The sequence below is a fragment of the Cricetulus griseus genome, chromosome 4, assembly GCF_003668045.3.
Source record: "Cricetulus griseus strain 17A/GY chromosome 4, alternate assembly CriGri-PICRH-1.0, whole genome shotgun sequence".
Lineage (NCBI taxonomy): Eukaryota > Metazoa > Chordata > Mammalia > Rodentia > Cricetidae > Cricetulus > Cricetulus griseus.
The window spans coordinates 186,568,096-186,583,044 of NC_048597.1; the positions used below are offsets into that span (position 1 = coordinate 186,568,096).

The 14,949-nt window shown below is 49.5% G+C and overlaps 1 protein-coding gene across 1 annotated transcript in view; it reads left to right on the forward strand.

Annotated features, from left to right (window-relative positions):
* The first annotated feature begins 5,111 nt into the window (after positions 1-5,111).
* Gnb5 (G protein subunit beta 5) overlaps positions 5,112-14,949 on the forward strand; it is a 28,655-nt gene continuing 18,817 nt past the window's right edge. Inside the window, exon 1 of the mRNA XM_027411145.2 lies at positions 5,112-5,348. Within this exon, the coding sequence (XP_027266946.1) occupies positions 5,237-5,348 (112 nt within the window). The 5' untranslated portion in view covers positions 5,112-5,236. The remainder of the gene's footprint in view (positions 5,349-14,949) is intronic.

The window sequence follows — 14,949 nt, forward strand, 5'->3', positions numbered from 1 at the left end:
ACCATGTTTTGTTTGCTTCTCTTCCCTTGGCAGACATTTGTTTGCCTAAAATTGATGCTGCTTCAAGTACACGCAGAGGACATTTTATTTTTGTTCTTTTTTGTTTTGTTTTGTTTTTTGGTTTTTTTTTCGAGACAGGGTTTCTCTGTGGCTTTGGAGGCTGTCCTGGAACTAGCTCTTGTAGACCACTCACAGAGATCCGCCTGCCTCTGCCTCCCAAGTGCTGGGATTAAAGGCGTGCGCCATTACCGCCCGGCTTGTTCATTTTTTTTTTTTTTTTTTTTTTTTTTTTTTTTTTTTTTTTTTTTTGCCAGTGCCAGGGATTGAACTCCGAGTCTTGAGGATGCTAGGCAAGCACTCTATCAGTGGAGCCACGCACCCGGGCTCTCCTCCTCCTAATTTTTTCTGACATTTGTCTTTTATTCTGTGTGAACATGAGCATGCCACACATGTGGAGGACAGGACAACTTTTGGGAGTCAGTTCTCTCCTTCTACCAAGTAGGTTCTGGGAGTCAGACTCAAGCTGTCAGGCTTGGCACCTCCACCCACCTGCTAAGTCATTTCACCAGCCCTTCCACGACCTGATTGTTTAAACTAGCTGTGCTTATGAAGACACTGCAAGAGAATGTGACCGTGAACAGGCCCAGGACCTGCTGTTACAGGGCATAGAGGTCATTGTTTTCATGTCCTTCTGTTTCCAGTTAGTTATAATGAACATTATAAATACCTCCTATGATTTGGAATTTATACTAAGAAAAGTAATATTGTCTCTATTCAAACTTGGAACATCTCTTTTTCTTCATTTCCCATAACCACCTGCCTCCCGACCTGTATGGCTTTTGTCCCTGGAGATGACCTCAGCCTTCAGTCCTTGAGAGTTACTTCCTCTTAGGACATAATCTCTTTCTCTGGGTCAGCTCCCTGCAGCAGTTCTCTCCCCCACCTACTTCTGGGAGAGCAAATCCCTGGATGATGCCGTTGAGTGACAGCTCCCTAATGCTATTAACCTGATGTTTCAGCTTGACCTGGAGACTGGCAGAGCCCCTGCAGGGCTGGGAAGCTGCAGACATTCATCAAGCCCCAGGCGCTCTCTCTCTCTCTCTCTCTCTCTCTCTCTCTCTCTCTCTCTCTCTCTCTCTCTCTCTCTGTGTGTGTGTGTGTGTGTGTGTGTGTGTTCATGGGTGTATGTGTGTGTTCATGGGTGCATGTGTGTTTGTGGGTATATGTGTGTTCATGGGTGTGTATGTGTTCATGGGAACACATATGTATGCTTATGTATGGACATCCTTAGGCATCCTTCCTCAGATACCATCTACCTGTTTTGAAACAGGATCTCTGGCTGGCTGGCTGGACAGTGAGCTCCAGAGATCTGCCCGTCTCTGCCTCCCCAGTTCTGAGGTAACACATGTATACCACCACACTGGCTCTTTGCTTGAATTCTGGGCATGAGAGTGAAGTCTTCATGCTCACTTTCCTGATGGAGCCATCACCCCATCCCCCTTTTGTTTTCTATGACTCACTCTTTTATTGTGACAAACCTCACAGTTTGACAGAGGTAGCTCTGTGAACTACAGTTCAGGCTCAGCTTCTCTCTCTGACTTTGAAACCACTGTTCAACCCCTCTGTTCTCTTGGCTTCCACAAAGATGTCTACCTCCCTGGGAAGAGGCTATGGGAGGTGTCGGCTAAGCCGCTGTAGCTGTCAGTATCTGCTCCCTTGCATCTCTGTCGCTCTGCCTTCTACTCCCTTGTCACCTCATCTTCAGTTATTGTGTTGGCCGCACCTTTGCCCAACTCCACAGTTTCTAGTTCCTTCTCTGGCCCTGTGGTGACATCTGTATAGCACTCTCCCTCCCAGGTATCACCTTTACCCAAAACACAACTCTCTCAAATTCTCCTTTGTTGGCATGTTCAGTCCAGTGTCCCCATAGCATGGGCATGGGTAATTTCCTTGAATCTTAAGGTGCGGCTCTCTCTGGGACAGCTATTGAATCAGCAGACTGGGCTGCCTGTTTCCTTCCCTGGTAATCTCCCAGTCCTCCATCTCCAGCAACGCACTGCAAACCCCCAAAGGAAACCGAAGCCACATGCTAGCCATCTCCACTTGAGCCCAGCTCCTCCTCTCCCCTGTTCTCTGTCCAAGGCCACCCCATGGCAGTGTCCTAGCCGGCCTTCATGTCTGGGCACAGCCCCTCTGACTCTTTCCTCTTCCTTCCTAAGGCTGCTGCTACTCCTGTCCTTGCTGCCACTCACAGGCCAGTGTGGTTTTGAATGGTTCACAACTTCCAGCCTCAAGCTGAATGCCCTTTGTATACTGTCCTTTGTAAGTCCCATGCCAACCCTACAGGGGTTTTGAAGATATTTATTTGATATATCAGTGAACAAAACTTCAGGGGAGTCATGACTATTGGCCTCAGCAAGGGACCAGAACCTGGGCAGCCAGGGGCCCAGGCCTATAGCCGCCCCCCCCTCCCCCCGTGGAGCTGTTTCCCAAAGCCACCATTCAAGTTCTAAGCCAGTCTGCTCGTGCACCCACAGAATGGGGCCCTGAGTGTTTGGCTGCCATGTTTAATAGATACAAATGCCCACTTTGCAGGAAGCCAATACCACACAAATGGCCTCCTCTCTCTGCCAGGGCTCAGGCCCACTTTCTGACTCTGTCTTTAATCCAAAATCTTACACCAGGGGGAGGAACATTTGTGACAGTTTGCAAATGGCTTTCCAGGCTGGAGAGCTCAGTAGGTAGAGTGCTTTGCCTACACATTCTTATACTGCATAAACCAGGCGTGGTGGGGCATGCTGTCACCCCAGCATTCCGGAGTAACAGGAAGGAGGATCAAGAAGTTCAAGGTTACCCTCCGATACTTAGCAAGTTCAAGGCCAGTCTGGGCTACATGAAACCTTGTATCAAAAATAAGGGTGTGCACATACACACCAATAAAAATGTATAAATGAAAACAAAGATGATTAATGTTAAATGTTAAGAAATTAACTGTATTATGCATTATAATGTTTCCCCGGTGTTCCAAAGATCAATTTTAACGGTCTAGGCAAGCTGCCTAAACAACCAGTTAACCGCGTGTACTTCAGAAATCGGGCTGTCTGTCTTTCTTGTTGATCAAATGGGTTTGGGTGTTTCGGTAAAGCAGAGGCCAGCACTCACTGTGAGCTCTGCCCGTGCGTGGAGGTGTAGACCGAGGCAGCTGAGGATGAGGCTTGGGTCCCCAGAAGCGTTCTCTGTCTTTCCCACACCCCGATCATGTTTTTTTGTTTTTTGTTTGTTTGTTTGTTTGTTTGTTTTCCTGTCCTTCAGCCTCATCTCGGGCAAGATGTGTGATCAGACCTTCCTGGTTAATGTGTTCGGCTCCTGTGACAAATGCTTCAAACAAAGAGCCCTCAGGCCCGTGTTCAAGAAATCTCAGCAGCTCAGCTACTGTTCCACCTGTGCAGAGATTGTGAGTTCCTTTGTTCTATTTTGTTCTCTCAAGTTTCCTTCCTTAAAATAATGTCTAATGCAAGCCTGTGATAAACGAGTTACCATAGAGTGGGTTTGTAGGATGTGCCCCCAGGCTCCTGGAAGCCCAGTGTGACTCTGGTGTCTGCCTGAGGTCCGGGACTACTTGCTCTCCTAGGCAGTGTGGGCACCAGTTGTCACCCATCTCCACAGGCCTATTTTCCCACCTGGGAAATAGGAATGCTAACAGTTTTGTACCCCAGGGTTCTGTAAGTGTCATGTGAGGTCATAGCAAGGCGTCATAACACACTCCTAACAAGTCGTTATTCCTGGGGCTGATGGTTTTCACTTCTGTCTCCTCCCAGTCTGCCTAGAAGCCAGAAAGCTAGAAGAAATTCTGGTAGATAAACAGTCCTGGGTGACCTGTCCAGGCTCCCTGTCTTAGCTGTTTAGACAGCCTGGCTGATCTTGCCCAGCTAAGCAGAGAGCAAAACTAAACTCCAGTGCTCCTGAGCCCAAGCCTGCTGGGCCTGGTAGGAACTGAACAGAAATCCTGACTTCTTTTTTTCAAAGTACATTGCATCTTATCCTTGCCAAAGGTGGCTATTATCAGGCTTCAGATCACCACCAAAAATGTCCTCAGCCCTGGAAATCAGTCCCTGCCTGTCTCAGAAGAGTCACCAGGCTGAGCTCAAAGCTGTGGCTCACAAGGGCCCCCATCTGGTAACAGGTGGTAATGCACCATCTCCTGATCCGACAGGAGTGCTGCGCCCTTGAGGTACACTGACGTACATGTAGACAAAACACTCATCTACATAAAATAAAATAAATCTTTAAATTTTTAATTTAAAAAGGTGTGTTTATTTTATGTATACTAGAGGTTTGCCTGCACGTATGTCTGTGCACCATGGGGCATGCCTGATGTCAGTAAAACCAGAATAGGGCATTGGCTTCCCGGAACTGGCATTACAGAGGGTTGTGAGCCACCATGTGGGTGTTGGGAATCGAACCTGGGTCCTTTGGAGGATCATCAAGTGTTCTTCACCAGTGAGCCCTTGCTCGCTATACATCTACACTTTATATGAATACACTTACACTTATGTAGCATGTTTTATACATCCATTTAATAAGCTAGCATTAACTGAACTATTTATTTTATTTACTTTGGTTTTTCGAGCAACTTCGGTGAGCATCAAAAGAGTCACCAGGGAACCTAAGCCCAGGGAAGTGTAGGTGGAGAGGAGCCACTGTAGTCTGTTACTCTGTCACCATAAGCAAGACTTCATTCCAGAGGAAAGGACGCCTCCGACTCCAGCAGGGTGTGCCACCGACCCCTACTTTTGCTGCCCCATCCCAGGACCCCGGCAGCCAGAACTCATTTTTAAAAGAATGTTTCTGGCTAGAGGGTTGTGGGACAGGTTTCTGACGCATCCTGCCTCAAGTCCCCAGGGATGCAGAGGGCTGGGTTGTGTCGACTTCTCTAGGCTCCCCTGGAGCGAAGAAAGAGGAGTTGGGACCACAGCTTGTTCTGTGAGCCTCAGTTCCCCCAAGCCTCCACCCCTTATCCCATCCAGGGCATAGCCCCGCCTGGTTCTCAGGGAGAGCGCGGAGGGCGGAGCCGGGGAAGTCTGCCACCGCCGCGGTCGCGTCACCGCCAAGGGGGCGGACCCGGGGAGGCGTCCGGGGTCACGGAGGCTGCTGCTGATCCCGCCCTCTCGGCCACCCCGGCGTCGGCTCTCAATCTCCCGCTTTGCGTTTGTCTCCCGGCTGCATCCCGACGAAGATGGCAACCGATGGGCTGCACGAGAACGAGACGCTGGCGTCGCTGAAGAGCGAGGCCGAGAGCCTCAAGGGCAAACTGGAGGAGGAGCGGGCAAAGCTGCATGACGTGGAGCGTGAGTGCGAGCCGGGGGTGGCGGGGAAGCTCTCGTGGGCCCGACCCTCCGAGGGGCTGGAGGACCCGCGTGGGACCGGTTCCACCGCCCGGGGTGGGAGGATGCTGAGCCCCTCCCAGGGGGCGGGTGGAGAGGCGCAGCCAGCAGGTGTGCCGGGGCGGGACCGCTTTACTGCTCCCCGTTGGGACTCTGCCCCCCGTTAGATCCTTTCTCCCCGCGGATATGAGGCTCCCTTTCCCGTGTCTCCACTGTCCGTGGGGGCAGGGAGCTTGATGGCGGAGGGAAGCGGAGACGCCTCCTGCATCCACGCGTTCAGCTTGCGGCAGGCCCTTTAGAAGCCTTTGATGGATGCCGCGGTTGACATAAAAGGGCCAGCGCGGTGTAAATAAACTTGCCGGCGTGCCCGCTTCCATCCCGGTTCAGAACAGGGGTGGTCAGAGAGGGGTGGTCCTCCGCAGAGCTCAGAGTGGAGACCCCGCTTGGGCAGTGGTCTTACCCGCTCACCCTCCCTTGCAGAGCAAGGCTTGTTAGCCAGCAACCCCCCACCCCGCAAACACACACACTTATGTGTGGTGTCCCCGCCTTCCTAATTGGTCACAGCCTTAATTTAAGTTCCATTTGGAGAAGGGAACTGGGGTTCAGTAAGGGGCCTTTAGCATTTATTTTCCCTGAAACTTGCTGGAAGTACAGAACCCCTGTTATGCCTTCCCAGGGACCTTCTCTTGTTAGAAGGGCAGCCCGCTTCTGTGAGATTTCGAAATGTGTCCAGATGTAATTAGTTAAATTGTGAGTTGTTTTTCTGGTAACAAGATCAGGTCTGGTGCAACTGCTTGGTGCTTTGAAGAGCCCAGGCCTTTCCACACCATCAGCCATTGGCATTTACCCAGTGACTCCAAGATGACTGCCATTGCTCCAAACTTTGCCTCTGTATCCAAAGCAGGAAGAAGGGAGAATGTGAACCCCGGGCTCTTTTCCTTCTTAGGGAGAAAGCAAAATTTTTCCCAGAATTCCTCTCTTCCTAAGATTTCTATTTGTACTTTATTAGCCAGAACTAGGCCATGTGGCCTCTGCCAGGGAGTCTGGATAAAGGGGGCCCATGCTAAGCACATTGCCACCCCAAAGTTGAGAAGTAGGGAGTGGAGACATGGGGTCAGTCTCTCCTTCCCCTTTTCAGAGCCTTGTAGGCTGAAGGTGGTGATGTTGTCTCAAGCTTGGTTTAGTGCCTCAGACTTCTCTGTTTGACAGCTGAGGAAATGGAGACGTTCCTTGGCCCTGTGGCTTGTGCATTCATTTTGAAGTGCTACACAGGTGGCCCTTGTGACATGAGCCCCTCACTCTAGAAACCCCACCCACCCACCCACGGGGGGGGGGTGATCTTGTCTTGCATCCTCTTACTTAGAGTCCTACTCTGACCATAGTCTCTCCCGGATCCTTGGGAACCCTGGCTTTCCCCTGGAGCCCTCAGCCCTGACCTGTCTTCTATCCCTTCCCTAGCATCAGCACAGATACTTTGATTAACTTCCAAAAGTCTTGCCAAGGGACCATGACTCTATCTGGTCCTCCTGCCTCCTCCTCAGCCCTGGATGGACCAACAGCCTTCCTTTCTCCTGCTGCTGGACTCATGAGGCTGCTGAAGAGGAGGCACCAGGAGGCCTCTGTGGCCAATGGCTAAGTCACCCTGTAGTATCTTCAGACAGCTCTCTGCCCTGGCAGTTGTCAGCCACTTAGCATTCTGTGATGGCCTCTGTCCTTTTACTTCCTCCCCCAGAGAAAATGGAAGGTAGAAAGCTGGGCCCTGAGTTTATAGATCCAACCCCCCTTGCACACCTGACTGACTCTTCCTGTCTAGGAGTTAACTTCTTCCCACCCCTAGTCTTTAGTTTTTCCTCTATCTCTGCCCCCTGCTTCTCTGTCAACAGTCTCTCTCTCTCTCTCTCTCTCTCTCTCTCTCTCTCTCTCTCTCTCTCTCTCACACACACACACACACACACACATACACACACACATACCTCTCTTTTTCTCACACAGTTTGCCAGCCCCTGGTGTGTCAGGCTCTGTGTGCAGCGAACAAATCAAGAATGTTCCCTCAGAAGGCTTTGGTCCAAAGCTGGGAGTCAGGCATTCAATAGGTAAAATAAGTTCTAGGCTATATATGTTCTCTAGATAGAAAGGAGGGGGTAAGGAAGAGAGAAATGAGCTATGGGGGAACTCAAAAAACTCGCAGAGACTGTGACCCAGGGTGGCTCCTGGGAAGGATGTTTGAATGCAGATTCCTTACTTGTATAAAAAAAGGATAGACTGCCACAGTGAAGAGAGTTTGAAACAAAAATCAATGCAAAGCTGTTAAGTGTGTGTGTGTGTTTGGGGGGGGGTTGGTATAGTGAGCCAAAGCTGAGGCAGGGGAGTATGCTCGCTGTACTGGGGGGAAGCTGAGGCCCTGTCTGGAGAGGCATACACAGTGGCGGGGTAGGAGGTGGAGTTACAGTGGGGGGCTGTTGAGGCCTGGTGGGACACAGTGAGGTCTTGGTTGCTCTTGCTCTCTCTGTCTCTCTGTCTTTCTGTCTCTCTCTCTCTCTCTCTCTCTCTGTCTCTCTCTCTCTGTCTCTCTCTGTCTCTCTCTCTCTCTCTCTCTGTGTGTGTGTGTGTGTGTGTGTGTGTGTGTGTGTGTGTGTGTCTTGTGTCTGTGTGTATAGGTCAGCCTCAGGTTTCCTTGTTCAGAATGCTGTCGGCCTTGCTTTTTAAACAATCTCTTACTTTTACCTGGATCTCGACAAGTAGTCCAGGCTGGTCAGTGATTTCTAGAGATCCTCCTGCCTCTGTCTCCCCAGCATTGGGATTACAAGCAGAAGCCACTGCGCCAACTTTATTTACACCCAGGCCCTGACGTGTGTGCCATCTCCCCAGGCCTACGACTTGGGCTTCTAAAAAGCCTGAGTGAACTGAACCACTGGCATGTTTGTTTTTTGGTTTTTAAAGTCACTTTTCAGATTTTTATTTGTGCGTGTACACTCCCACACACCACAAAGGCTGAGTGGTCCTGTTTAAGTCACATTTCTTTTAAAACCCTCCAGTGGGGGCAGTGAGATGGCCCAACAGGTTTGGGCAGGTCTGAGGACCCTAGTTATATCCCTGGGACCCATATTGTTAAAAGGAAAAACCGACTCCTGTGAGTTGTCCTCTGAGGCCCATATATGACACGTGCACACACATACAATCTGTAAACAAATAAATGTAATTTTAGAAGAAATTTAACGATGAATGAAAAAATCAGTCGGGATATTGAGTGGAGGGCTTGCTTAGATTGCACAAGACCCTGGGTTCCATTCTCTGCATCCCATAAACCAGGCAATGCGGGCCAGTAATCCTAGCACTTGGGAGGTCGAGGCAAAAGGATCAGGTCAGGTTTATCCTCAACTAAATAATGAATTTGGGGCCAGCCTGGGCTACACGAGACTCTGTTCAAAAGCAAATGGATATATAAATAAATATTTTAAAGTCAGTGTAACAGATGGAGATGAGAAATGGGAAGGGAATGAGCAATTCCTGGATGAAACTTTGTCCTCAGCCCCATAACTTTAACACTTGCACCCTTGTCTTTTCTGTTAGGCGTCATCCCCAGCTAGATCCTTGATCTGTGTGACATGCCTGAAGTAGCTCACATGGCTTGTATAACAGGGAGGAGCCTGCCTCAGTTGCACAGCCAGGAGCTCCTGCCTCCCTAGCCTCCTGCACAGCCTAGAGCCCCCACCTCACTCCTATCTGCTGATAATGAGGGCGCCCTTGCTTCATTTTACAATTGTGCAGCTACGGCTTGTGTTGGTTTCCTATTTACACCATGTCACACAGACTTCCACAGTCTGATAGCTGTTAGTTCAGGCAGTCAGAAGTCTAAAGGGGTCAATGGGTTCAGAGGCCCTGAGCCATTCCCTACATCCACAGCCTGAGGACATCATGGTCCCTGCCTACAGTGTTGTCCTTAGTATCTAGAGGCTATTCTGTGGCTCACAGGCCACTCTTTTCTGACCACTGCTTCTGGCATCACCCTCTCTGACTCACTCTGCTGTCTCCTATGGGAAGGACCCTTGGGGTTACACTGGGTCCACCTAGAGCGCACTCCCATCTCAAAATCTTTAACATCCTTGAACCTACAGAGGCCCCTTTGCCTCATAAGGTGACGTCTTCAGTTTCTGAGACTGTCAGCCTCGTCAAGAGCCATGGGTTTGGCCGGTCAGCAGCCCTTAGATCAGGAAGGATCACCTTCTCCAGCCTCAGGCCCAGATGCAAAGAGCACTCTTCTACCCACATTCTAGTTGAGAATGCATCTGAGTCCCGGGGATGGGGGGTGGGGAACAGAGGGGTAACAGGCAGGCTGGCATTGCCAGAGCAGCTGGAGGAGAGCCAGGAGGTTTCTGGTGCAGGTCTCCGCTCTCCACGTTTCACTGCGTTCTAGAGAGCAGAGATGCTTTTTGTTAAAATAGCAAAATGAGTAAAGACCAAGTCCTGGACAGTATGTCCACCATGACCTAGTCAGAGCAGAATTCCTGTAAGGATGCATTGTTCTCTCGAGAGGGCTCTGGGATGTGGAGATGCTTCAGTCAAAGACCCAACTCTCATGTGCTGTGGGGAGGATTGAGTTTCCGGATGGTGTCAAGACAGTGTGTGGAAGGAGGACACAGCTCAACATTAGAGTCTCAGAGTTAGAGCCAGGAATGATCTGGAAGGCAGGCTGACAGCCCAAAGTGCTGGCAGGTCACAGCATCCTGGGTTGTGGGAGCTTTACCCAGAATCCCAACTCCACCGAGACAACTATTAATTTTGTTAAGAAACAAAACTGTGAAGGCAAATTTATGTAATTTTTCAGTGTATGAATCCAAACCCCATTTGGGTTAATGACAAGGTTTACCAGTCAGGGTCATTGACTTTTCTGTCTGTTGTAAATGTGCTTTTTGTGAAAGGTTTTAGTCTTGTTGGAGCCCTGGACTAATCTGATCTCATGGATTAGGGGGAGATCAAGGCAAAAGCATACTCTAGACAGACCTGAGGCAGTGTGCCAATAGCTTTTCCATGTTCCGAGGAAATACAGCCCCAGTATTCAGGCTGAGAGAAAGTCCATGTCCGTGCAGATGGCCTTCTGCCTACTGCTGTGCCCTCTGATGCCTGGAGAGGGAGCAAAAAGCCAGCCTGCCTTTCATTTCCTGTCCCCTTCCCTCTGCTGTGCAGTCATAGCCTGGAGCGAGCTCACTGGGGGAAGTGTTTCTAATGGATCCTCCCAGAATCCACACTCACTGTGGGGCAGTAAGAGAAAGCAAAAGAGGCAAGTCTGCAGCCCCCACCTGCAGGCACCTCTTCTTGTGTTTTCATATGCCTCATGACTTGCTTTTACATGCATAATTGTGTGAGCACTCTTGAGATTGGATTAAATGTATCTGAGACATATTTTACGTTTAACCCAATAGTTCCTCCTGTTTATGGACAGGAGAAACTATTTTGGGAAAAAAGCTGAGAGAAGGATCTCATGTGTCCCATTCTGGTCGCTAACTGTGCCAGGTAGCTGAGGATGACCTTGAACTTCTGATTCCGATGCCTCTGCCTCCCAAATGCCAGGATTGCAGGTGTGCACTCCCATGGCCAGTTATTCGGTGCTGCCTGAAAGCTGAGGCATCTGTGTCCTGATGGGAGGTGAGTCTCCCAGAGTGAGAGATTATCCCCACAGTCCCAGCTAGATAACTCTAATACCTGCATTTCAGGGTGGGCAGCGAGGCTCAGGGGAACCTGCTGCTTCCATGGGATTGAAAATGGTGTCCCTCCATTAGCCTTGTCCTCCTCTGAGAAGTAAGAGAGCCCGTGTGGCTCAGTGGCTCCCCCTGCTGCTAGGTTGGATCCCAGCAACCCTGCCTCGAGATGCCACAGCCCAGCTTCACTTCTGTGTTGTCTATATTAGCATCTAGTAAGATTCTACATTTAGGGGCTGGAGAGATGGCTCAGAGGTTAGGAGCACTGGCTGCTCTTCCAGAGGTCCTGAGTTCAATTCCCAGCAACCACATGGTGGCTCACAACCATCCATAATGAGAGCTGGTGCCCTCTTTTGTCGTTGCAGACATACATGGAGGCAGGATGTTGTATTCATAATAAATAAATAAATCTTTTAAAAAAAAGATTCTAGCTGGGCAGTGGTGGCGCACATCTTTAATCCCAGCACTTGGGAGGCAGAGGCAGGCGGATCTCTGTGAGTTCGAGACCAGCCTGGTCTGCAAGAGCTAGTTCCAGGTCAGCCTCCAAAGCCACAGAGAAACCCTGTCTCGAAAAAAACCTAAATAAATAAGATTCTACCTCTAAGAGAAAGTGGAGGGAGACTTCTGCAGCTGAAATGGAAGTTTGCACACCACTATTCCATGCGTGGACCCTCGTATTCACCAAATCTCAAGCACCATGAAACTGGGATTCATCATCCTGGTCAGCCCCGCCCACCTGGAGCTCAGCCCAGGGCCTGGTTACTGAAGGAGCTGTTTATGTGCATAGTGTGGCATTCTGATCTAGCTTCTCAAAACCAGACAGAGGTCAAGCTAGGACCAAGCAATCTCTTGACTAACCCTGTGAGCTACTGATCTGGCTCCCATATGGGAACCCATGGTTAGGGTGTTTCCCATGCCTCAGTGTCATTGTCCTTGATTTTCCAAAGACTAACAGCCACTTTGCTTAAAGTTGACTCCACTGTAGAAGGTGTATACCTGTCTCAAGGGCTGTAGTATGTGTACAGAAAGTCCTCAGCACCTCTGAGTTTTGGCTTCCTCACCTGTAGAAACAGAACTTTAAAACTGTGTTCTCAAGCTGTTGTATAAAGCCCTCCGCCCAACCCCAATGCAATAAGTGGGGGATATTGTCCAAATGCACCAAAAGTCTTTGTGTGGTGGCACATGTCTAAAGAAGGGAGGGAGGGAGGGAGGAAGGGAGGTTTCTACCTGTCTTTTCCTTAGCCCTGTTCTTATGCCCCCTTTAAATCCAGTACCCAATGGCATTACCTTTGACAGCCTGCCAGCTATACCACCCTGTGGTTCCCTGACCTCATATGACAACCTGTTAGTCACTGTCACACTATAGAGTGCGTGGTGCCTAAGTGTTGGTCATGTCTGTTAGTTCCAGGCTGTAAGCCTACTAAGAGCAGGGACAGCCTTATTCTTGTACCAAGGTATTTGGCATGGTATTTAACACCCAGTAGAGCACTTCTGTCTCCCTCTTTGGGGTCTCCGCTGAGGCTTCCGGTTTGGACTACACTTGTGCATTTTAAGCTGCATGGACTCCGGCTGAGCAGGACACTCTAGGCACGGGTCAGGAGCAGGTTCTTTTGGACCAGCTTCTAGGCTGTTGCAGGCATGTCTTAGAGGAACCACAGGAGTGTGGCACAGCGGGTGCTGTGGTCTCTGCAGAGGGCTCTGCCAAAGAGAGGAGTCCCCTGGCTGGGTTCCCTCCCCATGCTGTCACTATTCCACACTGCAGCCAGGGACAGGCACAGAAAAGATAGATCTGTGTCACTGTGATGACAGTGAGCCAACAGGCCACTGTCCATGCATAACAGTTGTTATGGGGGTACAAACATTACATCACTCTGCTCTCAGTGATGAGTCCTTTTGCTGTCCCTGATTCTGTCACACCTTTGGGTTTTTGCTTTCCACAGCTGAGAACCCCCACAGACAGCCCCTTACACAGACTCATTCTCTGAATGCAGACATCACCCTAAAGCCCAGTGCAGCCTCCTATTGTCTCTGTGTCTCATTTATGGTTTGCAAGTGTCCCCTCTGTGTCAGGCTTGAGTAGCTCTCAAGAGCAACTGATAAGGAACCAAGCCTTCAAGAGGAGAGATGACTTGCTGGAAGGCTGATGGCTGTGGGTGGCCAAGATAAGGTTCTTAGTCCCCACAGGTGGCTCAAGAAGAGCACACCACTGCCTTCCTGAAGCTTCTCTGTCAGCCGAATTTCCTGACCAGTTAGCATTCTTGCTGTAGAAACCAATATGTTCATCACTTCTTTAAAAAATGTATGTATGTATGTGTATATAAAGTATACATACTGTGTGTGTGTGTGTGTGTGTGTGTGTGTGTGTGTGTGTGAGAGAGAGAGAGAGAGAGAGAGAGAGAGAGAGAGAGAGAGAGAGCTAGCTAGCTAGCTAGCTCCTGGAGGAACAGTCTATCAGAAGGCAAAGGAGAAATTATTCCTGCCCCCAGCCAAGCCCCACAAATACATATTTAGCTCATTTCCAAATTTTCTTTTATTTCCTGATATTTAATTTTTTGTAATTCTTTAATTCAATGCTTGCAAGATTTGGCAGATAGAAGCAGGATGGAGTGGGTTGGGAGTGAATCTGTGTGGGAAGGAAAGACATAAAGAGAAAGGATAATTGATAGTTGGGATGTGTTAAAATTGGAGTTATATAATGAGGCCTTCTTTTAGTTGGTGAGACATCTTGTTTTTTTAGAGGGATGTTGAAAAGCTAGGCTTCCTCTAATGCTGAAGCAAGGGAATCTACAATAGTATGGCTATAGGGTTTCAATATAAAATATTAAACGGAACTACAGAGTTGCTCAGGGCTTAGGAGCACTGATCAGTTCCCAGCACCCATGTGGCCACTCAGCACAGTCTGTAACTCCAGCTCCAGGGGATCTGACACCCTCTTCTGGCCTCTGTAGGCATTGCATGCACTTGGTGCACATGCATAGGCTGACACTCATACATATAAAAATAAAGAAATCTTTTAAAGGAATTAAATAGGACATGCTCCCTATTGGTGGAGGCTTGTGTAAAGGGCCTGTAAGAATTCAGAAAATTGGGTCTTTTTTTTTTAACTTTTTCAGTATGTCCTATAAGGACTGTGTCTGAAGGAGGCTGGTGCCATGCTGTTTGTGGAGTGATCCCTTCCCTCTTCCCCCTGCTTGCAGAAAGGCTCAGGAGCCCAGGCCTATCCTGGCTCAACCACTAACCAACAAGAGAGTAGTTCCCTCAGCTGCCTGCCGTGGAGAGGAGTCCCTGAACCCTGCAGGCCTCCTGCTCCCATCAGCAACCTCACACATGCATCGTTTGCTCAGTGCTTGTTCAGTGATTCCTGCGACTCCCACCATGCCCTGGACTTTGCTAGGCACAGAGACAGTCCACCATGCCCCAGGCTTTGCTAGGCACAGAGACAGCCCACCATGCCCCGAGATTTGTGTAGGCACAAGGACAGTTAGATGTAGCTTACTGCCAGGCAGCAAGGTACACAGTGTAGGTGTTCTTATAAAGTCAGCTTCCCTTGTGAGTAGAAAGGGGTAGAGTCTGGGGATGGATGGTTCCTTCAGTCAAGCATTTGCCATGGAATCACTAGACCTGAGTTCAGAGACGAGAGGATTGCTGGCCAGCCTACCTAGCCTAATTGGTGGCTTCCAGGTCAAGTGAAAGACCCTGTTTTAAAGCCGTAGATATTATTCCTGAGGATGACACCTGAGGTTATCTTCTGGCACACACACACACACACACACACACACACACACACACACACACACACACACACACAAAGATAAAATCCTCAAGCTCCAGCCTGGCTCCCAGCAAGTTATATGGACTTGTATTAGCCA